Source organism: Pituophis catenifer, unplaced genomic scaffold (genome assembly GCF_029215685.1).
Source record: "Pituophis catenifer annectens isolate HBS135680 unplaced genomic scaffold, rPitCat1.0.hap2 SCAF_3, whole genome shotgun sequence".
Classification (NCBI taxonomy): domain Eukaryota; kingdom Metazoa; phylum Chordata; class Lepidosauria; order Squamata; family Colubridae; genus Pituophis; species Pituophis catenifer.
Genome location: NW_027256883.1, coordinates 27,044,252 through 27,070,487, shown reverse-complemented (window position 1 = coordinate 27,070,487; position 26,236 = coordinate 27,044,252). Strand labels below are relative to the sequence as shown.

The 26,236-nt window shown below is 37.7% G+C and overlaps 1 protein-coding gene across 1 annotated transcript; it reads left to right on the top strand.

Annotated features, from left to right (window-relative positions):
- The first annotated feature begins 38 nt into the window (after positions 1-38).
- Positions 39-26,236, top strand: POP1 (POP1 homolog, ribonuclease P/MRP subunit). The gene is made up of 16 exons (XM_070942101.1): positions 39-113; positions 2,807-2,950; positions 3,999-4,070; positions 4,720-4,895; positions 5,445-5,693; positions 6,608-6,695; positions 7,256-7,443; positions 9,334-9,584; positions 9,680-9,773; positions 10,399-10,510; positions 11,432-11,548; positions 16,595-16,707; positions 19,184-19,375; positions 20,640-20,794; positions 21,870-22,193; positions 24,833-26,236. The coding sequence occupies exons 2-16, from the start codon at positions 2,809-2,811 to the stop codon at positions 25,485-25,487; spliced, it is 2,928 nt and encodes a 975-aa protein (XP_070798202.1). The 5' UTR covers positions 39-113; positions 2,807-2,808; the 3' UTR covers positions 25,488-26,236.

Sequence of the window (26,236 nt, the reverse complement as noted above, 5' to 3'; positions counted from 1 at the left end):
TGGGGAAGCGGCTGCCACGCGATTGGTGGAAAGAGAGAAGCGGATCCCAGGGGAGAAGCGGCCCCGCCTTCTTCCGTCCGGGCTGCGAGCCTCGTGCGAGGAGGACGCAGCAGGTGAGTGGCTCTTTGGCCCCCGGATGGGCAAAAATAGGTATGGCGGTTGAAGGAGAGGAAAGGTTGGCTCTGCAGCACAGTGGGAGAACTTGTGGGCTGGGCCACGAGGAATGGAGGCTTGGTTGCTTATCACACAGGATGAATGTCTGCAACCAAAAAACACTGTGTGGCTGGGAGGGCGCATTGCTCTTTAGCCCTGAACTGCCCTTTGGGAAGCTGCCCCTGTGTGAGTGAGAAGTGGCTTCAGCAGTGGTTTTTAGGGCTTGCCTACGTTCAGGAATTGATGCCCGGTTTCAGTTGGGTGATTGATTATCCTATGTAGGATAATGTTCATTGGGGCGAGTCCATTTTGGGTTGATGATTTTTTGGGTGGTAGAAAATTCCTTCATTAGAATCCTTGCTGGTGTTCTGTTGGGTACGCAGCGAGGCTGCAGAAATTTAATTGTTAGTGAAAGGATGCTCTACGCCCCGTTTTTCAGCACCAGTTCTGGGGATTAGCAAAAATCCTGTGGTTTCTTCTTCGTTACCATTACTAAACTGTGCCTGTACCAAAGCAACAAAAATCCAGCAGCAGCTTTTGCGCAGCATCACCGTGACTGATGCTGACATATTTCACTGCAGCTTGAGGGTAATGCATGTAAATGCAAAAGATTTTTCAGTGCGCATAACTGCAAGAGTTGTCATTCACCACACCTCATTTTTTTAATTTGATATTTTTGTATACATGTTTCTAAATAATAATAATAATAATAATAATAATAATAATAATAATAATAATAATAATAATAATAATAATAATAAATATTTACCAAGAGCAGAGGGTGGTCGAGGACTCCTACAAGTAAAGCAGACTGTGGAAGAAGAAAAATGCAGCTTAAATGGTTACATCCAGAAAAGTGAAGAACCAATGATTAAGGAAGTAAATAAAGGAGGCCTTTTAAAGACAACTAAAACAAAAGCAGAATATAAGAAAGAAGTAATTGAGCAGCGAGCTGAAAATTGGAAACACAAAGCTCTGCATGGCCAATACTTGAAAAGTATTGAAGGCAAAGCTGACCAGAAACTAACTTGGAACTGGTTAAGATCAGGAGTACTGAAAAAAGAAACAGAAAGCTTTATTTTGGCAGCTCAAGAACAAGCCCTAGCCACAAACTGTATGAAGGCAAAAATTCAACATGTTACCACCAACAGCAAATGCCGCCTCTGCAATGAAAAAGAAGAGACAGTTGACCACCTGATCAGTGGGTGCAGCAAAATTTCACAAACTGACTACCTACAACGCCATGACCGTGTTGCTAAAATCATTCACTGGAAATTGTGCCAGAAGTTTGGATTTGAGTACAGCAAAAACCACTGGGAACATCAGGTTGAGAAAGTTTTAGAGAATGAGAAACTCAAGATCTTGTGGGACTTTAGGATTCAGACTGACAGGCACTTGGTCCACAACACACCTGACATAACAATAGTTGAAAAGAAAAAAGTATGGTTCATTGACATTGCAATACCTGGTGATGCACGAATTGAAGATAAGCAGCAAGAAAAAATCACAAAGTACCGGGACTTACAAATTGAAGTTGAGCGACTGTGGAAAAAGAAATCGTGTGTTGTCCCGATTGTAATTGGAGCCCTCAGAGCAATACCCAAAGGGCTACCCCGCTATTTAGAAATTCTAAATTTGCCGGACTTGAACATTTTGACTCTACAAAAAACCACCTTACTTGGAACAGCTTACATCCTCCGACGATACCTTAACAGTTCCTAGGTCCTTGGTTAGGACTTGAGCTGCTGAGCTATTAACCAGCCTCAAAGGCTGTGAATCTCACTAAAGATTAACCAATAAATAATAATAATAATAATAATAATAATAATAATAATAATAATAATAATTATTATTATTATTATTATTATTATTATTATTATTATTATTATTATTATTATTTGAATTTCTATACCGCCCTTCTCCCGAAGGACTCAGGGCGGTGAACAGAATAAGATTTCATATACATATAATATTTTTTTTTTATAAACAGTAAATAATAAATTGAGTCAACTTAGTGTATCTGCTAAGACTTTGGCATAGAATTTAGATGTTTATGCTAGCCCTGCTTGTTGAAACAGAAAGGTCTTCAGGGCACGTCGGAAAGTGCGAAGATCTGGGATTATTCGTATTCCAGGGGGTATTTTGTTCCAAAGAGTAGGTGCCCCCACAGAGAAGGCTCTCTCCTTTGGAACTACTAGACGACATTGTTTTAATGATGGTACTATGAGTAGGCCTACTCTGTGAGAGCGTATTGGTTGGTGGGAGGTTATTGGTTGCAGCAAGTGGTCTCGTAAGTACTCAGGTCCTAAGCCATGGAGCACTTTAAAGGTAAGAACCAACACCTTGAAGTGCACGCGGAAGGCCAAATGTTCCAGAGATGTGAAAAGGAAGTAATGTAATTACATACGTATAATATGTGCTAATGAATTTTATTATGTTTGTACATTAGTGTTGTGGTGCCATTCAGTTTTGGGGATAGGTTGATATTGTTAATTCTGTAATAACTTTTTAAAGTTGCTCTTTTAGTAAAGAATGTTGAAAAAGGTAAATAATGAGCAGCTTTAAAACACTGCATGTGTGTGATGACTTCTGTTGTGTTTTTCAAACCACTGGAGATAAAGGCTATTTTATTATGTGGCATTTTCTACCACAGAAATGTCAAATGCAAAACAAAAAAGAAGGGGCAAGAAAATGAAAAATCAACCTGCTAGTGTGACCTATCCTTTTGATGCTGGGCCAAGTCACAATGAAGCATATTTTTGGAATGGAGGCGAAAGAACTCAGCGGAAGAAACAAGGTATTTGTTATGTTTAGTAGCTAAATCAGTATTGGACTTCTTAAAATAAATCTAAGAAATTTGTCAAGAGGTCTTTTAGTGGTCATTAGAGAATAATAATAATATTGCTTGTCATTCAGCTTCACTGTCTAGTTTATAGTCTTGGAATCACAGGTAGAACATAAAGACCAAGGCATTGTCACTTAGTATTTTTTCCATTTTCAAGTTATTTTTAAAACTAAGAACAAACTGATTTTCCCAAGTTTATATAGAGTTCCTGGGACTTTATTGATTGGTTTGTTTGATTTGATTTATATTCCATCTTTATTTTGTACAACTCAAAGTGACATACATCATGCTCCTACTTCCTGATTTCCCACAAAAAGAATCCTATGAGTTGGGCTGAGCTGAAAGAGAGTAACTGTCACCCAGCCAGCTTTGAGTGTAAGGGTGGACTGGAACTCATGATCTTGTGGTTTCTAGTGATTTGCCATTATCTCCTTCCAATATATTTTTGTTTGTTTGTTTCCAGCCCAATCTACAACCTTAGAATAATTTAGGGGGGTCTCTCATCTAAGTACTTATCCAATCCAATCCTGCTTAGCCTTTTAGATCAGTCAAAATTCGGAAGTGGTTTGTCATTGCTTGAAGGTTAGAGAAAGTGACTGGTCCAAGGTCACCCAGATGGCTTTGGGCCTAAGGTAGAACTAGAAAACACAGTCTCCCAATTTCTAGACTGGTACATTAACCACTACTCCAAACTGGTTCTAATAGTTACTACACCATATCTGGGTTTGATAGTTATTCTTGGTATGAATACTATTTACAGAATCTGTTTGATCAGTACTGATAAACATAACTTACATGTAAAGGGTACTACATACAGATATATTCTGTAGTGTGGCAACGCACTGAAGTATAAATAATCTCAAACTTTTTAAGAAAATGACAGAATATATATTTTTATATACTTAATTTATCAAATAGACATTTGCCGCTAAATTTTTATGTATGCTCCTTATGTTTTAATCATTTTATAATATAAAACTGTCCCCTGATTTATCAACAGAGTTGCATTTTGAAACTTCACAACAAGGCTTCTATCAAAAAGTTTCCCATGAAATGCCAAAATGCATAACAGGTGAGTATCCAAGAATAGCCAGCCATCTGTGAAATGCTACATTTAGATGCTATAAAGTAGGCAAGAACAGTCATATTTAATCTGGTCTGAACTGATCTTAGATTTTGCTATGAAGTTTGTCTCCACTCCCCTGCTGTACTTTATCTGTAGACCTTCCTTTAGGAAAGGTCTATCTGTAGACCTTTCCTAAAATTACCCAGAGCAAACCTCATCCTTAGGAGGGCCACAAGAAAAATATTGGAAGTTTTGTTTCTAATTTTGACAAAACAATGTAGTTTGCTGGATTCTATATTCTTCAATAAACTGATTCTTAGATTATGCAAATTAGCAATTTTTCCCCAAAGCATAAGCAAACATTGGCATTGAATTAGCAGATGCTTAAATCAGCATTGTTAAATTGTAAATAACCAAAAACAGAAGTAAAGATGAAGTAACCGATCAATACACTTTCTGTAATTGTAATGGATGATAATTGTTTCATGTTTTAAGTTTTGTTTAAAAATAAAAAACTTTTTTCCAAAAAAGAAAGAAGAAGTAAAGATGAAGTAATAGGCAGGTCAGAGGATTATTTTTCTTGGGAAAATCTGCTTCAGAATACAGAATACTGCCTCTGTCAAACTGCATTTTTAAGCAAAATATCCTTTTCTAGTGTCTCCTTTTGTGCAAGCTCGAGCTGCTGAAATTAAGGCTATGTTGAAGGCTGTTAAACAGAAGTCATCCAATACTTTGGTGTTTCAGTCGTTGCCTAGACATATGAGGAGGCGAGCTATGAGCCACAATGTTAAACGTTTGCCACGACGTCTCCGTGAACTTGCCAGAATAGAAGTGAGTTTCTTTTTCTTACTTACCCACTTTAGCTTTCTTAATACTTTGCATACTAGGTAACCTGTGCACATTAGCAATCTGGCTAGGGAATTCTGGGAGTAGAAGTCCTCACAGCTTAAAGCTGCCAAGTGTTATAAGCATTGATCTAGATGTCCTCCACATATACAGGACTTCAATCTCTAGCATTCTCCAGCCAACATGGCCATGTTTAAAATTCTGGAATTCTGAAAATTCTGATTTCTTGATATATAGAATCATCCAGGTTTCCAAAGGTTGTGTTTAGAAGAAAATGTGGATTTTTCTTTTAATTACAGAATTCCTAACCCCAATATGACAGGCCTCTGTGGAATATTTGGATATTCCCCCCCCATCTCCCACTCCTTATTTTTTGCTGGTGATTCTTGAGATTTTTTTCCCCCAAGATAATCCTTTTGGGTCACTCTGTGTTCTTCCCGTTCCTTCCCAGATCACAATTCTATTGTGATTTGAGTTATTTGAATTTAATAAGCAGTGCAGTGAATGATATTATCCCTTGCTTCAACAACGTAGGCAGAGAAACCTGAACATCAGAAAAAAGCACTTCCAAAGAGCAAGTGCCGTAAAGCCAGGCGCCGCCATACAAACTTGGTGCTGGAGTTCAACCGCAGGCAGAAGAAGAACATTTGGCTGGAAACACACATCTGGCACGCCAAGCGGTTTCACATGGTGAAGAAATGGGGATACTGCTTAGGAGACAAGCCCACAATGAAGAGTTATAGAGCCTGTTACCGAGCCATGACACAACATTGCCTCCTTCAGGTACTATGAATGTATCCATTCTTAGTTAGCTAATCCTTTTTCTCTTATAGAAAACTGGCATTCCTTGGGTTCTTTCTTTGCCATACTCAGCTGTACCTGTTGGGCAAGAAAAAAACAGAAGTAGGCTGGTCTATATCTGAGAAATTCTATGTACCGCTGGTTTTTTCAGGTCTTCATTCATATGGGATATAGAATTCTCAATACAGATAGTCCTCAATTTATGACGGGTCACTTAGTGAACATTTAAAAGTAAAATGGACTAAAAAAAGAGGTACTTACAATCTGGATTCAAAGTTACGACAGCCTCCTCTCCCAGCCTGCAATCACATGATCACATTTTGGGCACTCTGCAACTTGCCTGCATTTATGACTGTTTGCCAATTCTTTGGTCACATGACCACAATTTATGATGTTCTTTTCCTGGAAAGCAGCATTTACTTCCCGGTTTCCGGCAAATAAAAAAGTCCATTCCAGACAATGAGTTTGCTTAATGACCATGGTGATTTGCTTAGCAATAATAGTAAAAATCGGTAAAGTCAGGTTGGTCCTTAACAATTGGCATGACATATGACTTTAATTCTGGGTTCAATTACAGTCATAAGAACTACCTGTATTTAAAAAACAACGTTTTATTCTGATAGAGTGAAAGCAACTCAATTAACATTTGGCCTTTGTACAACCTATAAAATAGCTTGATGTTTATTTGCAGCAATTCTTCAGACTTAATCATCTCCTCTGAATCTCATCAAACCAGCTTCCTGACAAGGACATTACACTGTATTTCTTCAGATTAATCAATAAATTAATAAAGGCAATAGACTCAAGTGCTTGCAGTAGGAGACTGGAGGAATTTTCTTGGGATGTCTCGCCTCCGAATGCAATTAATTCCCTTCCATTTTTTTCTTTTGTATCAGGATTTATCATACTACTGTTGTCTCGAGTTGATTGGAAAAGAGGAGACACTTTTAACAGCCCTTGCTCGAATGTGCAATGTAGACACAGGTAATAGTTTCTTCAAACTATTAAAACCCTATCATAAAGGATATCTGACTCTGTAAACCGCTTAGAGAGGGCTGTAAAAGCACTGAAGCGGTATATAAGTCTAAGTGCTATTGCTATCTTCAAGAATTTAGCAGCCTAATTTGTCTGAATATTTTTCCTAAGGAACAGTTCTGTGTATTTTCTATAGCCCTTTGCATTCTGGTATTTATCATTACAAATCATTAGTACAAAAAAATAGCTAAATGGTTAAGAAAATAACTATTTACTAATATAACTGTAGAAAAAGAGGGGGAGGAAACCCCTCTCAAACACTTTTATTCCCATTCCCCATGACTCCTTTGTCTCTTCAAAAATAATTTGAACAGAAGTGGAGTCTATAAAAAAGGGGGTGGTGGAGGGGAAAACAACTCCACATGTTGTATTCATGTTCTCCCCTGGCCTTCCTTTACCTTGCATTTGAACTTTCAAGGGATAGTTTGGGATGATCATTTGAATCTAGATAGTCTGCAGTGCTTAAAACATTATTTTGAAGTGTGCTTACTTGATGTCTCCTTTTTCAGGGCCGACATTTGCTGCTATTTCTTGCCTATCTGGAAAGCGTCAAGGTTCCCTTGTATTATACCAAAAGGATCGATATCCTCAGGATACGCTTGGTCCAGTTACTTTCCTTTGGAAACCCAGACATAGGTCTGGTGAGACTTCTGAAAACAGGCAACTATGGATATGGACACACCCAGCTTTTAAGCAGGTACAAAATTCACCATGTTATTCTTGGGTGAAATATTACAAATATGTTTTTTTTTTAAAATTGATTTATATGCCGCCCTTCTTGGGAGACTCAGGCGGCTTACAATGCGTTAAGCAATAACCTTCATACTTTTGTATATTTATACAAAGTCAGCTTATTGCCCCCACAATCCGGGTCCTCATTTTACCTACCTTAGAAAGGATGGAAGGCTGAGTCAACCTTGAGCCTGGTGAGATTTGAACTTGCAGTAATTGCAGGCAGCTGATGTTAATAACAGTGCTTTAGTCTGCTGCGCTAGCAGGGCTCTTCAAATGTAATGTAATGTAATGTAATGTAATGTAATGTAATGTAATGTAATGTAATGCTTTGGGCTGGTTCATTTAATTAATTTGCTATTAGCCCTCCCTCTGAGTGGAAGACTGATTAATTTTTTTCCTTCAGAGGTTCATGTTACAACCAGTGAAGAGAATGTTACATGCGTATATTGTGAAGGGAACAGTTTTACTCTCTACTTTGCCATTTGGATAGTTTCACTGGAAGTTGCCTTACACCAGGTCAGGGTATTTGCGATCCAGCCCAGTAGTGTCTGTTCTGGTTGCTAAAAACTCCCCAAAAATGTAGACAGTCTTACGGTTCACCTATTGGCTGATGCATTTGACTGCCCATCTTTGGTTAACTTGGGTGTTCCTAAGGGAATCCTATCAGAACTTTCGGTGGTCATTTGGATATATGACATTACAAATAGCTAAGCAAGGCTTAATACTGGTCATGATAGACATTTTTTGGAGGTCACTCAAAAGAGTTTGTTGTCTCAGAAATATGAAGAGACATTGTATAACATTTATCTGTTTTGCCTTCGCCCTCCCCCCCTTTGATTTCATGTCTTAAAAGGACAGATTAATTCTGCAATTACTAGATCCCTGTTAAGGAAGTAATGAGGACTGAAAAAGTTGTGTTCTTTGAGCGTGAGGCATGTGATAGAATCAAGTTATCCATGTATAATGATGGATAGTAGATACCATAATTGCATACCAAAACATCTGTTCTTCTTTTGGGGATAAATGTGAAGATAAGGCCAGAAAAACATGGCACCAGCTGACAAAAAAATCATGGTTGCAGAGCAGATATTACCCTACTGAACTATAGTCCCTTCTGAAATAATCAGGGAGAAAAACAAATGCAATGCCATTTTCTCTTCTGGTGTAATATTGCTGCAGGTTTTTTAAAAATTGTCAAGTATCAACTAATGCCTTTTGGAAACATGGATTAGTTTGGAGCAGGATTGATAGGCTAAATAAGAATTCTGAGAATGAAGTCTTTATGTACTGTAGGTCTTTCACTTGTAACCATTCCATTCCATTCCTTCCAGTTCATAGGATAGTATTATTTTCCTGGAAGAGATAGTGTTAAGGAATATCCCTTGAGTAGCAAGGATGTGCACATGAAAGCGGTTGAGAATAGTTATGAATAAGCACAGTCACCACACAGATACACTGAGTCGTGTTATAGTTTATATTCAGGAAAAATAAAGCACAGTCCAATAAACAAAGTCTTCATACCAGTCGTATTAATCATACACAGTAAACAGTTCTTCTGGAGTTGCAAACAGTAAGACAGTAAGTCAGACAGAGATATCAGAGCAAGAACAACAAGGAGAACAAGCCATGTTTCTAGCTCCCTCTTAAGGACATTGGCAACAGAGCTAGCCAATCAGGACACAGTCTGCTGCAATACAGCAGTCTTAAAGCTATACAATACAATACACTGCAAACATACATTGATGGTTTATATATTGCCAACCCAACAAGTTGGGTAATAGTCATATTCCTAACAGATACATTAAAGGTGGTTCTCAGATTTATAAGTCCTTTTTTCCCTGCTTCTCTGTAGGGCATCCTTGCTGAATTAAAATCAGTCTTCCAGTGTTCTGAGTCTGTGGAAACCTGTAAGCCTGAACCAGTGGTTACTTTTTCACAAGAGGAAGATAAAATGAAGATTCCTGAACATGTTGGCCAAAAACGAAAAAGGAAAGATAAAGCAGGAGAAACAGTTGTCCCAGTGAAAAAGATTATTGGTGATGGAACCAGAGATCCAAACCAACCGTATTGCTGGTCATCACAAACTACTGGAATTACCATAAGGTAGATGTAGATCATGGCTAACTTTTCATGACTGTTTGCAAATTTAAGCTATTTAAATTGCCTTAACAGTTACATAGATTTCTTACCTCTTTCAGTGACTTGACAATGGAGATTCTCCGATATCGTTTGATAGGTCCCCTCTCACATTGCGTCCTTACAGAGGCACTGAAAGTTGCATTTGTTCATACAGTAAGTAAATCAGTAATTTCAGTAGTTTTTTTCTTTTGTGTTCAAGATACTATTCAGTTATGATAGTCAAATACTACAATTTAGCATTGTATATTCTTAATTATAATTGTTGTATTATGGAAGCACAAGCCTTCACAAATTGTCTCAAGAGCTCTATGTTATTTCAGATTATCTGTCATGCTTCCGGTAGAGGATAATGCATTGTATAACACGGTGAACTCTTGACCACTGTTTTTCAACCTTCGCAGCTTGAAAATGATTTCAACTTCTAAGATTTCCTAGCCAGGGGAATTGTTGGCTGGGGAATTCTGGAAGTTTAAGTCTGCACAGCTTCAAACTGCCAGGATTAAGAAACAATGCTCTAAAGTTTCTATTTAAAATCTGCATTTCAGGTTCAAAGGACTTTTTTCAGTATCACATTTTTTTTTATAACTTGGGAAGTGAATATTGGGAATGTGCATGATAAAGGCCAATGGATTTTGTTAATGTGATATGGCCATACCAGTACTTTTGCTCATATACTCATATGCTTCCTAGCTCTTTGTATCAGAGAGAGGAACTAAACTTCCTTAGTTGATTATATTTTCTGTATTATTCCTCTGATCACTATTCTTCTGATCACTAGGACCCGGATCCTACAGATCTTGAAATCAACAGTTGGTGGGTAGAAAATTGCAAAAATCCTGATTGGGTGTCTCGCCATCATCGTCAAGAGTCCAACTTTGAAACAATGCAAGGTAAAGTCTAATAGTATTCCTTATGCTTTCTTTCTGTGGGTGAAGCCATTAGTGATTTCTAACATTATTAAGACAGCTCCATGTGGAGTGCATTATAGCAGTCTACACGAGATGGCATAAGTGGCAAGGAGCAAGATCTCATGATTGAGAAAAACCTGAGGTCTAAGATAAAGCTGTGCAAGGACCATCCTAGCTATATCTGCGATTTAAGGCAGATGTCAGCATTCCAGAAAACCCCCAACTCCAATTAAAAACTCTGAAGCAAGCATTTTCTCAAAGTTCTATTTATTAGAGTAGGTATACTGGCACATCTGGGAAAACCTGAATCTGAGAGTTCCTTGTTTTCCCTCAGTAAATCAAAACCCCCAAAACCATCCCCTCACTCATCAGTTGATCACATGCTCCAATCACCATCCGTCCCATCTCGAGTTAGCACTCCAACTACTCCTTCTCCAGATGCAGGATTGTCCTGACCTTGACCGAAATGAAGAATGCTATTTTGCCTAAGACAATCCCTCTACTAAATCCTCCCTCCTATTTTCCCACACATGAGAAGGTGGCAGCATGGAAGCTTCCGGCCTAATATGGCTTCCAAAGCTGACAGCGGGAACTGTGAATTTAGAGGGATTCCTAGATTATGAACTGATTTCTCGAATCAAAAGCCTTCCACACTTTAAGCCACTCTATCACTGGGATTGAGCCTCTCTTTTGAAACAATTGAACTGCAGAATAATTGGGATTACTGTTCTGGGTTTAATTTTGGGGAAAAATCGTCAATCTCACAGCAAGGAGAAAGTGACTTATCTATTCTTCATCTTTTGCTAGGTACTATGGGTACTATTGCTAGGTACTATTCATCTATGTAATGTAAAGTTGACAAAAGTTTATTTTTAAAGTTTCACCTGCTTTGTATGTTTTAAGGTTTAGCTTCCTCAGACATTCCATCAGGTACTGTACTGGGTTTGACTGTTGGGGATCCTCGAGTGAATTTACCAAAAAAGAGATCGAAAGCCATGCCAAATCCAGCAAAATACCAAGGTAATGTATCATGTCCATAATGTAAGAAAACCAAATCTATATTATATCAGTTTATGTGTTTTTAAAAATTGCCATGGGACATCTTAAGACTTGGAATTCAACTAGATGTGTCCAGGCCAATAAGCATTATGTAGAAAATAGAGTGGTGAAGAAGGGGTGTGGCACCAAACTGGTCTTGTGCTCAATGGAAGCCTCTGTTAAATGATACAGATGATCCAGGTTCGAATCCTGGCGAGGCCAACGGGTGCCATCACCCAAGATAATAACTCTTTGTTCCTATCTGTTTAAATTATTCCAGAAATAGATATTTTAAGAGAAGTCTTAAGAGTTCCTGGCAGACACTGCTTGCTTCGCTGTTGAAACTTTTTCTTTTTATAATCAGAGTAATAATCATAGGCTGATAATTGCAAGTTGCAGCTTGGAATTGGATTCTTAAGATTATGAGTTCACTTTTATCCATTTACTTGCTCGCAGTAGCTCACAGTTTTTTAGTAGCGCTTCTGCATTTTGCCATCTGTCTTCCTAAAGGTATCTCTACATTACTTGATATAGGTAATTGATAATCAAACCCAATAATACAGTGAAAATTGCAATGCAATCATAAAGATTGAAGGAACCATTAAGGCTATCATGTCCAGCCGTCTGCTCAGTGCAGGAATAGCTGAGGATCCCAACTTGATGGCAGTCTAGGTTGTGTTAAAAGTCATGTAACCTACCTTTCCAGCATGCTGGCTGGGGAATTCTGGGAGTTGAATTCCACATGTCTTAAAATTGCAAGCTTGAGAAATCTTGGTTTACAATGTGAAACTGCTCTTAATAGTTCAGAAGCTTTTTTCCCCCGTAACATTCTACTGGAATCAGTTTTCTTACATCTTGGATTACAAACTTTTTAAATTTGGAACCTGCAATTTGTTCCCTCATCCAGCTAGAAGGGCAGAACATTTTCACCTGCTTTTAGGGGTTTTCAGGTTTTTAAGTATGAGAAGGAGTGAAATCCTCTGGAAGGCAAACAACTACTATTTCTACTTTTTAAAAAAAATTCTCCCAAATCAGACTATCAGAACAGTCAAATTCTAATGGTTTTGAGTCTGAGTGGAGGAAATTTGAGGGTATAAATTGGAGTGGCTTGGTTACCTATTTATTGTTCAAGACAAAAGCACTAGGAAAATCTTGCCTTTTGCTGCCACGTATTAGCTGACTGATTTGAGACCTCAGCAAGGCTGCAGCAGGCCCTGTGTTATCCAACTTGGTTGATCTTAAACTATTATTCCATTTTCTTTCCTGTAAAATGATAAGATAACAGACCCTTGGCATCTTCATGATACCATTTCGGGTATTAAAAATTCTAGCAAATCCCTCTTCAGTTTTCTCCTTCCTGGTTCCTTCAATCTTTCATTTAGAGCACTTCGTTTCTAGTCTCCAAATCATCTGAATTACTATTCTTTGAATCTATTCCAGTTTGTCTGAATCTTTTTTAAACTGTGGTGCCCAGAGCTGGACACAGTACTTGAGGTGGGTTCTAACCAATGCCGAATAAATTATGAATCTCACTTTCAAGAATTGGAAATTGTACTTCTATGACTGTGGCCTACATTAGAATTTGCTCTTTTTGCAACTTACTTTGTTATTCAATCATCGTTCATTAACCACTATTCCAAATTCTTTTTCACAAGTGACATTATCAAGCCAAGCATCCTCAGTCCTAGACTTGTGTATTTGATTTCTCTTTCCTAAGTAAAGACTTGGCGTTCGGCTCTATCATCCATTACAGGTAGTCCTCAAGTTATGACAGTAATGGGGCTTGCCCATTACAGTTGTAACAATCATTTTATGAGTGTTCTTGTGATGTTCATTAAATGAACCCATGATTTGCTTTGGTATGGTTTTGCCAAAAACTGAAATTGACAATTTCTGGCAAAGCTGTTGTAAAACATGGTTGCATGACCATGGGACACTGTAAACAACTTTAACTGTGGCTCTGTTGCCATATTTCTGAAGTGTGGTCAAATGACCATGGGCAAGACTGCAGCCATCAGAAATTCGGATCCAAGTTGCAAGTCCCCCTTTTCAGGTAGGTTATAACTTCATAATTAGTGACTGGTTGTAAATCAAGGGTTACCTGTATTTCAGTCTGTTTCTCCAATCACCAAGATTATTTTAAATTTTATTTGCTCCTTCTGGAGTACTAACTATCCCACTTTGTTTGTATCGCCTCTAATTCTGGTAGGCATTTTGCCCATCTCCGTCTCCAAAATCATTAATAAAAATACAGGAACCTGACTCACAGCCACATTGCATTGAGCTCTTCTTGAGCCTAATTTTTGACTCTTCTTTGTATCTCTTCAATTGTCATGCACCCGAGCCCATATCAAACTACCATATTTTTTGGAGTATAAAACGCACCTTTTTCCCCCAAAAAAGAGGGTGAAAATCTGGGTGTGTTTTATACTCCGAATGTAGCCCCACCCAGCTTCTCAAACGGAGGTTTCAGAAATGAAACCCCTAAACAGAGCTTCAGAAAAGAAGCCCGCAAACAGAGCTTTTTTTTTCTGAAGCTCTGTTTTGGAGGCTTTCAGAGGCAGAAAAAAAAGTAAAAAAAAGCAAGGCACAGAGCTCACAACCAAGGAACCTGTTGCTAAAATTCACCTCTGGAAACAGCTGATTGGGGGTATTCCAGAAGGCCGATCCACCTGTCAATCAGCTTTTTTCTTACTTTCCTCCCCAAAAATTAAGGTGCGTCTCATACTCCGGTAGGTCTTATACTCTAAAAAATACAGTAGTTTGCTCATCCTAATTTTGTGCAGTATTTTGTCAAATGATTTTCTGAAATTAAGGTATTACAGCAATCTACTGAAGAACTTACCTAAACCAAAAATGAAACAAATGCAACAAGACATGTTTTTGATGATTCATGCAGATTTTTATTAAAACCTATGTACTGATCGATTCCTTTATTGTCTTAGAATTTTCTGAGATATACTGTCAGACTGATTGGTCTGTGGCTTTTCAGTTGTTTTCTGTTTTTTAAGATAGGGACAACATTTGCTCTCCTCCAGTCATCTGATTTCACTCACTCTCCATCTTTTTGCACAGAAGCTTTCTTAGCTCCCTCATCTGGTACCCTTCAACTGGAAAAAGCAAGGATGAACACTTGATTTTTTCTATACCAAACATCTATATTGCTTCCAGCAGCACTGGCCAGATGCAGCTTGCATTATGAAACCTTCCTTGCTAACTTTCAGCATTGCCCAGTAAAGTGTGTTTGATCCATTTGTCTAAAGTCTGATCCTGATTGATCCAGAACCTACACCTGTTCTAATTATCTAGTCTCTAAATGCACTGGGAACTGTTGCATATTTAATGTCAGAAAGTCTGTATCTTAACTTAGTATGAGACAATTATGGATGCATCAGTTTTTTGTAAGACTGGTGTGACTCAGCCTGGCTGCATTTAAAAATTTAACCTATATTCTGTTTTGGGAGAATGTATTAGTATATACTAGCAGACAGCCATTCAATCTGTGATTTATGATAGAAGAGTAAAGTCAAGAAAAAGAAAGTCTTAAATGCACATATTTCTCTAATGCAATGGTTCTTAACCTGAGATGAATTGTCCCCAAGAAGGTAATTTGGGCATACAGTATCCTTGGTTAATGGAGCCATTTGTAATTGCTTGTTTGTGAGTTGAGGATCCAGTTTGGAATCTGTTTTATGGGTTGGTGAGACAATGTACACTGCTCAAAAAAATAAAGGGAACACAAGCAGAAGACATCCGAGATCTGAATGAATGAAATAGCCTTATTAAATACTTTGTTCGTTACATACAGTAGTTTTGTGTTCCCTTTAGTTGTTTGAGCAGTGTATAAACTACTGTATGTAAAGAACAAAGTATTTAATAAGGCTATTTCATTCATTCAGATCTCGGATGTCTTCTGCTTGTGTTCCCTTTATTTTTTTGAGCAGTATATTTATTCTACACTGGAAAAAAGGGCTAATTGAAAGCTGGTGGTGCAGTGGTTATAGTGCAGTATGGCAGGCAAACTCTGCCCACAACCTGGAGTTTAATCCTGATGGGGCTCAAGGTTGATTCAGCCTTCCATCCTTCTGAGGTTGGTAAAATGACCCAGATCGTTGGGGGCAATATGCAAATAATGCTTCTTCCTTATAAATCACCCAAGGAGTGCTGTAAAACGCCATGGTGTGTTTTTATATAAGCCTAAATGCTATTGCTAAATGGGCCAAACAGCTTTAAAACCATTGTTCTAATCTAAAGAATCCTTGCAAAGTTGGGTTTTATTTATTTATTTATTAGTTTGATTTATATGCCGCCCTTCTCCGGAGACTCAGGGCGGCTTACAATGCATTAAGCAATAGCCTTCATACTTTTGTATATACCTGCTTAGTAGGGCTTCCGGTGCTCTTTTTTATACAAAGTCAGCTTATTGCCCCCACAATCCGGATCCTCATTTTACCTACCTCAAAAGGATGGAAGGCTGAGTCAACCTTGAGCCTGGTGAGATTTGAACTTGCAGTAATTGCAGGCAGCTGGCAACTAAGTGCTACTTTAACAGCACTTAGTCCACTGTGCCAGCAAGGCTCTTAAGTTTTGGACACAACTTCTGAGTATCTGTAAATCACAGTTGAAGTGTTTAAAAATTCTCTTAATGACAGAGTATTCAATTTGACTATGCAATTAGGAAAATTGTTGAGTCTTCATATCTTAAAAGTTGAAGGCCAAAGAGTCAGTACTTTACTGGATAAAGCTAAAACTTAAGTCACAATTTCCCATTTTATAGCTACAATTAAAAGCGTTATGTAAAATATATTCTAACTTTAGAGTGCATGGTAATTAAGATGTCAGTTCTACAGAATCCTGAAAAGTTTTTGTGGAATTAATGAGGAATATATTAATGAGGAATCTTGTAGAAATACATATATTAGAATTATTTCTCCCAGCTACTAACTAATTTGAATACCCTTCTTCTTGTACAATATAATGGTAGCCTTTCCACAATGACAAAATTTTCTTTTTTATCTTTTCTTTTAGAAGATAAAGTTAAACAACTGATGTTAGAAGGTGTATCTGAAGAATGTGCTCAGAGTTTTCTTTGGGACTCCAATGTCCGTAAGAGCGTCACAGACCATAAAATGTCAGAACAGGTAGTTTTCACTATATTAACAAACCCCATTCCTAAATCTCTATGTTTATGTAAAAAATTATAAGCTGAATTTTTTCCTAGGCCATTTGCATTTATGTCCAGGGGTGTTGCTGTAATAGATCGGTGAACTTGGATTGAAAAAAAAATGCACTAAAAATCTTGCCTGGTCCACAAGCTTTCCTTGGGTGGATGAACTTGTGGTTTTTTTAGCTCCTAAAATCCTATGTGAGTCTGTTTTTAGGTGGGAAACACACCAAAGTTGTTATAATGCCATTCATGTGTGACATGGCTTGGTTTAATTTGCACATTGTCCCACTTTCTGTGGGTCTTTCGTATTTTCCACAACATTAAATACTGATTGATACCTACAATGTCTAGTAACATGCTTTTTTTTTTTTTTTTTTTTTAATAAAAAAGTTTTTATTTTCTGATCAAACAAGTATACAATATAAACAATCATTCAAACTATCATCAGAAAAAAAGAAAAAAAATCAATTTGGTAAACTCAATATTCAACCCCTCCTCACCACCCCCCACCCCCGACTTCCCAGAACAAAAACAGGGCATAGATTTCACCAAACATTCGCTAAAATAAACTAGCTAACTGCAAGGTTTAATAACTCCCCAGACCCCTTAACTCCCCTTTTACAATTTCATCAACCTCCCTTTATATAAACACAAAGTAACATGTAATCCAATAACTCTAAGAATTTTAAAACCATTAACAAATCTTAAACATTCAAACCTAAAAACATTTTTCCCCCTCCTACTTTTCTCAAAGTTCAGATATTTTGAAATCTCATAACAAAAAATAAACCTTAGATATTCACTAATTAAATTTCTACATTTTTATAATTAACCATTAGTACATTAACTAGAAAACCAAAAAAGATTAATCAACCATTAATACATCATATTTAAAAATCAATATTCAACTTTATACTTTTTCCCCCTCAGTAGTTATAACACCTAAAACATAATCAATTTAAACCATGAATAGAACAACTGCAAAGCCAAAAAAAAAAAAAATAATAATCTTCCATTCTTGGTTTCTTATTTTAAAATCTCATAACAAAAAATAAACCTTAGATATTCACTAATTAAATTTCTACATTTTTTAAGTTTCTAAATTTCCCCCCTTCATTATTCCTCCCTCCAATTTTTAAAATTTAAATTTTAGTAACATGCTTATAAATCAAAAATTTCTGTTGTATTTTACATGTTGCGGAGGCTGTTTTACTAAGTTATAGGATGATGTCCTTTCAATAATTAAGCTGCTCCTCTAATCAGTTGGTAAACCTCCATCAACAAGAACTATTTCTGCTCATTTAAATAAAAAAATTACGCTCTTTCTGTCTTGCCTCTGCGAACACAAATAATACATATAGGACATCTAGGCAGTACAGATAACTAGATCCCTACCTGCTGAGCTACAACATCTCATGTTCTCCCCTCTATGTTTATGTTAACATGAAAACTGCATATGACAAAGGACAGTTATATTCATTGGAGGACTGCCATAGATGACAACTATATTCCAACCATACATTTGCAGTATATTATTCCCTTTGTCTCTCATTCATTTATATTTTGCAGTCCTCGTACAGGTAGTCCTCAACCTATGACCACAAATGAGCCCAACATTTCTGTTCTTAAGTGAGACATTTGTTAAATGATTTTTCCCATTATAGGTCTTTTCTTGCCACCATTGTTAAGTGAATTACTGCAGTTGTTAAGTTAGTAACATGCTTGTTAAGTGAATCTGGCTTCCCCATTGATTTTGCTTGTCAGAAGGTCACAAAAGGTGATCACATGACCCCAGGACACTGCAACCGTCATAAATAGGAGTCAGTGGCCAAGCGTTTGAATTTTGATGTTGTGATCATGAGATGCTGCGATGGTTGTAAAAGTGTGCCAAATGTTCATAAGTCACTTTTATTGATGTCATCGTAACATTGTACGGTCACTACATGAAAGGTTGTAAGTTGAGGACTATCTGTACTAACTACACTGTGTAATTCTGGGAGTTGCAGTTCTCAACATATCACAAGAAGGTTGGGGAAGGCTGCTCCAGCCAAACCAACATAAAAACATTTGTGAGTGCCCTGTTTTTAGCCACAATGCAAACGTTATAATAAAACCTGCTGATTTTATTTTCATACAATGTAGCTGCTGATCAGTATCGGTTCCCAGAAAATACAGTTCTGCTTTATTTTTCTGCCCCAAGTTCTGAAATTGGCTTTGCTTTAACTTCAGCATCTCATAGGGGTATCTATGATATTCAGTATCTCTTAAGAAATTGCAAGGAGGCCAGAGGCAAATGAAGATTTGTGTGCTCGCCTGCCACTTCAGCAGCCTGGTTCCTGCAGTCTGGTAATGGCCCCTGATATACAGCTCACCATAACAAGCTCTGACTTATTTTTGAAATATCATTTAATCCAAACTTCACAGCACTTTGTCCTCCTTTTTCGTCCCAGGATTTGAATCATCTGAGAAGTAAACTTTTGGTCCCAGGATCACATCTTGATTTGGGTCTGCGAGAATCCAAGATTCCTATACTTCTGGTTCAGCAGCCTGGAAAATTGCTTGGAGATGATCGATTGGGATGGGGAAGTGGCTGGGATATTTATCTGCCCAAAGGTTGGGGCATGGCCTTCTGGCTGCCTTTTGTAAGTGATGTTTCAAAGTGAAATAAGGAGAAATTAACATAGGTTATGTATTGTATAAGCTCAGGATGCTTGATGCTCCAAGAAGAGTTTCCTTTATATTTTCCGTTGAAAGTTCGTATCTACTTTTATATATGAGTGTAACTTCTTTTCCAATTTTTTTGTGAAAACAAAAGGAAGTACAGTCTAACTTGCATTCATGCATGTATTTATTTCCTTGAATCAGGTTCTGCTCCTTTTTCCACAGAAAAATATAGGGTAACTTTAAGTTACAGATGTCTTGTAAAAATTCTTTACATTCAAAGTCTATTTTCTTGAAAAATTGTGAGTGAATTCAAAAGTTATTTTTATAATATACAACATATACACAATGCAAATATTTATTGGCAAGCTATTTCTCTGGATACCCATATTTGCAAATATGTTAGTAAATAACAATTGTGATTTTTCCTATAAGATACAAAAGAGCTTCTGTATTTCTTTATCTCATCCATGGTTGCATATAGATATTGTAGTGTAAGTATTGTAGTGGAGAAAACCTAAAAGTGCAGAAATACAACTCCAAAGTAGCAACAGATATAAATCTAGAATAACTGTTTTTAATTTAAATGCAGCATTTTAAATGTAAATAATTGTACTTAAGAATGTAAGTAAACTGAACATGTGAAAAAAAAAAATTTCACCTCATTTTTTAACCTTTGCCCATGGAACATACCGTATTTTTCCGAGTATAAGATACACTGGAGTATAAGACGCACCTTAAATTTTGGGGAGGAAAATAAGAAAAAAGCTGATTGACAGGTGGATGGCTTCCCAGAATATCCCCGATCAGCGGTTTCCAGAGGTAAATTTTAGCAACAGGTCCCTTTGTTGTCAGCTCTGTGCCTTGCTTTTTTTTTCTGCCTCTGAAACTCCATTTCAGAAAAAAACTTTTTTCCTGCCTCTGAAAGCCTCCGAAACTGAGCTTCAGAAAAAAAGCCTCTTAAACTCTGTTTGGGGGCTTCTTTTCTGAAGCTTCATTTCTGATGCTTTTTTCAGCCTCTGAAACCTCCGTTTGAGAAGCTGGGCAGGGCTACATTCGGAGTATAAGACGCACCCAGATTTTCACCCTCTTTTTTGGGGGAAAAAGCTGCGTTTTATACTCCAAAAAATACGGTAGGTAAGAAAACCAAAAGGGAAGGCATTTTGTTGACACCATATAAACTGAACGAGAATAATTTTTTTATCTTACCAGCATCCAAGACCATGTCATTGTCTTGCCTTGTAGATATATCAAGGTGCAAGAGTTGGTGGCTTACAAGAAGCTTTGAAGCACTCCCTGTATAAGGGGACACCCCATGTTCCTCATGATTATCCAGACTGTCCTGCTGGTAGCCAGTTTGCAAGAGAACTAGAAGAGAATCTCCTTGAGAAGTTTAAAAGGTAAACATCTCACTGAGGTGTCGCGATCAACAAATCTGGTCCTGCGATATGCAGTAGCATTTTATTACTTTGTGTGCACTGGAGGAATGATGGTGATGCTTATACTTTTTTCCCTTCCAAATAAAGATCCCTAAAGGGGGGTAAAGATAAAATAAATGTAGACAGGCATATTATGGATGGTATCGTGATTACATTTATTAGGAAATTAGTGTCTAAAATGTGCTCATTTCCAATAAGTAGCTGCAATTCAATTTTTTTCCTAGTTTGTGAGTGCATGGAAGCCACCCTTGAAGCTATTTGGGGATTTTTAGAAGTAGTCTGTTGAGAACCATATGATGCAGACATAATTCCTTTTATATTTGCAGAATTTATTTGAGTGTGTAAAGTAGCCACTTGAGAGTTTATCTCTATATTTTTATGATAGAGCCATAGATATTAGTGTGCCAGGACATCTAGATTCAGCAGCTGTTGGGATCAGAGATGATTTAGAATGAGCCGTAGTAGTAAGGAGTGGATTCATTCTGGAAATATCTTAACATGAATTGGAAGTATTGTAACATGAAAGCCAGCTCAGTGATGGGAAAATGAAGTCTCACTGTTCATCGCAGAACTGATATGTTGAAAAATGTCCAGTGTTAATAAAGCTTCTGATTTTATCAGATACCTGAATGAACATGAACAATTTTTTTATATGATCTGATATACATGCAAACCAGGGATGAAATCTACTTACCTTCCATACCGGTTCGGAAGCGCATGTGCCATGTGCACTCGCTCACTTATAGGCACGCACATGTGCAGAAGGTAAAAAAACATTACTTCCTGGTTAAAACCAGGAAGTAATGACACCCAGGTGATGATCGCTGCCGGATCGCCGAACCACAGGGAAAAATCGCTACCGGATCAGGAAATCCAGTTCAATCCGGGAGCATTTCACCCCTGATGCAAACATGTATGTTGCAGCTCAGTATGTAACTGAAAAGGAAAACAATTTTTAAAATATGCTTTTGTAGGAATAAATAATTTCATACTGTATTTGCTTTGCTGCTAAATAGAAAATATTTTTTTATCATAGGCGGCCTCCTGCAAAAAGAGCCAATTATATTAAACATGGGACATTGGCTCCTTTCCTCTGTCCATGGGATAAACTCACACAGGATTGGGAGACTAGATACAAGTCCACGCAGATAACAGCTTTGGACAGGGAAGATTGTGTGTCTGAAGAACACGTCCTTGGTGGTCCCAGCTCTACAACAAGTACAGTAGATGCGCCAACAAGCAAAGCAGACCAGCAAATAGATACATCCTGTCAAATTATGCAGATAGAAAATGAAGAAAAGGTAGTAGATCCATGCAAAACAGACGAGGTCATTTCAAGTCAGGCCTTCTGTATTCTCAGGTATGTAAAACAAATGTGTGCCTTGTCAATCACTCTTGGGTAATTAACTTACAAGCAATGTGAATCCCTGCAGTGCATTTGTCTTGAAAGAAAAACTAGATATAGAGCAAATCATCATCTTCAGGATACAGAATTTTCACTTTAGCCAAGGTAGATCTTTCTGCTTACTGATTTTTTTTTAATTTGATTTATATGCTGCCCTTCTCCGTAGACTCAGGGCGGCTTACAATGCGTTAAGCAGTAGCCTTCATACTTTTGTATATTTATACAAAGTCAGTTTATTGCCCCCATAATCTGGGTCCTCGTTTTACCTACCTTAGAAAGGATGGAAGGCTGAGTCAACCTTGAGCCTGGTGAGATTTGAACTTGCAGTAATTGCAGGCAGCAGATGTAAGTGGATGTTAATAACCGTGCTTTAGTCTGCTGAGCCACCAGAGCTCTTTTTCTTCAGTTGCTTGAATTACAGGAACTGGTTGTAAAATGTTGTCAATACAGTACAATTGTTGAGTTTCTGCATCTCTCTGCCATTCCTTATGCACATAAAGAAATACTTTAGGATGGAATGTCAGCAGCAAAAACTACATACTCTTTGCTACTCCTTAGATATTTTAAAGGTTGAGCATGCCAAACTTGCACCCATCCGGTTTACTAAATTCAAACATATAGTTAGAAACATGAACTTCATTTGTGCAAAAAGCATATAATATTATTTTGTCATTTACCATGTATGTTAGTATAGTACAGAGTACATTTACCATGTGTGCATGTATGTTAGTATAGTACAGAGGAAAACAACATGCAGGTCACATAGAGCCCTGCATTTCCCACATTTGCCACCTCCAAGCCCCTTAGGGTGAAGCAGCTGGAGGTTGATGGAGGAAGGGCCCAACAACACAAAGGATTCACTCTAGACATTGATCCAGAAATTAATATTTTTGCCCAGCATATTGTGTGAACCCAGAGTATATGTTGATCTGTTAATAATTAGTAATAATAATCCTGCAATAATACCTTTAACACCATCAAACCAGAACATCTTTCTATCCTAGGTCTTTAGGAAGGACATGATAGGTGGGTAATAATGCCAGCTCCAGTGTAAACATCTGGCTGATTGTACAACCAATCATAATAATACAGTAGTAGTTATATTTTACGCTTCATGGTACATAGTGTCCTTTCCTCATTTCCCATACAACAACCATTTTATGAGATAGTTGGACTAAGAGTAAATGGCCCAAAATCTTCTAGTGAGCTTCTGTACCTCAGGGTGAAACCACTCTCCCTGGTCCTGAATAAACCCAGACAATTAAATTACCGTATTTTTCAGAGTGTAAGATGCACTTCCCCCCTCCCAAAGAGGGTGAAAATTTGGATGCGTCTTATACACCAAATGTAGCCCTGCCCACCCACTGGCCCCGAACCTTTGACTTCTGCCTCCCAGCAGAGAGCAAGCAGTAAACAGTAAGCAGTCCATTTCAGCTTCAGCACAGCCTGATTAGCACAAGCAGTTGATTGTCGGTTGGATTGGTCTCCCGACTCTCAGCTGTTTCAGGCTGCAGGGATTGCCATTGCCTATTGCCGCAGGCCTCTTGCTGCAAGGAGGCAAATTGCTGGAGGCAGATTTTTTTTTTCTTGTGCTAGTCAGGCTGTGATGAAAATGAAAATGAAACTAAAGCAGTCTGTTTGCTGTTTGCTGCAACGAGGCAAATTGCTGGCAGGCAGAGGCAGATTATTTTTTCTATTGTTTTCTTCCCCCAAAAAGATAGGTGCGTCTTATACTCCAGAGCGTCTTATACTCCGAAAAATATGGTAATTCATAAGTCTTGGTTTAGTTAACAATAGGTCTCAGCAAGTTAAAAAAAAATCAACGAAATATTTTAAACTTTGAACAAATTCTGAAGTCAAAATAAATACAGTTCACACGTATGCAAACTTAGAAAGTTCAGAAGTAATGTTGTAACAATCTTTTATGAATAGCAACAGCACTTAGACTTATATACTGCTCCATAGTGCTTTACACCACAGCACTCTCTGAGCAGTTTACAATGTCAACGTATTTTCCCCAACAATCTGGGTCCGCATTTTACCGACCTTGGAAGTAGGGAAGGCTGAGTCAACTTTGAACTGATCAGAATCAAACTCTTGGTAGGTGGGTAGAGTTAGCCTGCAATACTGCATTCTAACCACCGCACCACCACAGCTCTTATGACTATCTCATACAATGAATTAAATTATCTTGAGTGCTCATCCTTTTATTTTATTATTTTGTAGCAAATTGGCATCACTCAATCAAAAGAAAGAAGTGTTGATGGAGTATAGAGCACCTAGAAAAAGAAAAACACTTTACATTTTATTACGTTTAAGTGCAGTTCATGTGCCACTCAATCTCCCACAAGGTTTTAAATAATTTAATCTATTTGGATATAAATGCTATACATGAGAATACATGTATTTGTATGTCTAGGAAGAAGAAAAATACAATGAAAGAGAAGATGGAAACGTGGAATAAATTATTATAGAAAAACATGACTGAGTATTTGATTAGAGTCTGAACTGGGAGCATTCCATTCGAAAGTTTTTAATGTTTCACTTTTTTTCCATAAACTAGAAAAATATAATCTATTGTATCCTTTCAACAGGACCAGAAAATTATTAAGGCAAATATCATTTTGGTGTCATCCTACATCTGGCAAAAGGCGGTACCGACAGCATCGTGCTTCCAAGATGAATGAGAAAGAACTAGCTGAAGATACCCTAATGTGTATTAATCAACATTATCCCAGAGCCCTAGTATGGGTGAGCTTGTCTCTCCTCAGAAAAGGAAATCCTGAATTGCACACAATGATTTGCATTCCAGAAAAGGATGACTTGCTTCAGCTCGACAAAGACCAGCATTTTTGTGGCCCTCAGGAACCTAAGCACAAGGACCAATTTAAAAACAAGCTCTCGAAACGAAAGGGAAGAAGAAAGAAAGCGAATGATGGGAAGGTAACAGAAAAGAGTGCCTTGAAACCCATGAATGTAATAGCAGACATACCGGAAGACCTAGTTTTGGGGTTGTGGCCTCACCCTCTACCAGATGTTGTATCTCACTGCTCCAGAGTTCTCTTAGGCTTTGTCACTCAAGGGGACTTCTCATTGGCCTCTGGTTGTGGCGAAGCTCTTGGCTTTGTAAGTCTGACAGGTTTGCTGCAAATGTTGATCGATCAGCCGGCAGACAACAAGGGGCTTGTTCTGTTGAGAAATCCAGATTCATTACAGTACAGATTTGCTAGGCTTAGTGTTGAAGTTTAATTTGCCTTGAACTTCAATATAACATTTAAGGGCACTAAAGAAAATGTGCAGTAAACACACACAGTTTCCCTCATTTAAACTCAAGCCTTCCAAAAACGAATGCCATCTTTGTTTATATGTAACACGAAACAGGCTTTAAAAACCTGTGTTCATGGTTGATTCAAGTACCCATTTCCATTATTCAGGGGGATATAAATTTTCTGAAAATGTATACATACATTTAAAAGTTGCTTTAAAAGCAACTGGCATTCACTGTATGTTTAAACAAGGAGTTCCTCCCCATTGCCTGAAACTGCTAGCTTTGACACTTTAAATAATATCCTTTTGAATATATTGCTGGAACTGGCAGTGGATTATGGACGCCATGTAGGAGCGTTCTACCCGAAAATAGCACGATGGTACAATATTACTTTCCATGCTTTGTCTGAATCTGACACGACATTGAATGAAACCCAAATTAGTAAAGCTATAGACTGCTAACTGCATGAAGGATTGGGCTACCCATTTTAGCCTTGGCTGTTCTGAGCAAATTATACTTATGTAGTTATTTTCTCCTCTGGAGAAGTCTTCACAATGTTCAAGAGAAGGTAATTTGCTTTCTCTTTCCAACTGTGCCGTTTTTCATGATTGGAAGGTGGAATTACATTACTTTGCCTCAAAGGCGTACTGTTTTGATGGTAATGAGAAGTACCATTCACCAGTCAGCATATTAGAATGTTTTAAAGGCAATAAACATTCCTACAACAGAA

Bases quoted from the DNA above. Each gene is read 5' to 3' on its own strand.
- POP1 (XM_070942101.1), top strand. From the start codon at position 2,809: ATGTCAAATGCAAAACAAAAAAGAAGGGGCAAGAAAATGAAAAATCAA. The intron at 9,585-9,679 runs GTAGATGTAGAT...TACCTCTTTCAG, and splicing joins ACTACTGGAATTACCATAAG to TGACTTGACAATGGAGATTC. The intron at 22,194-24,832 runs GTATGTAAAACA...TCCTTTCAACAG, and splicing joins CAGGCCTTCTGTATTCTCAG to GACCAGAAAATTATTAAGGC.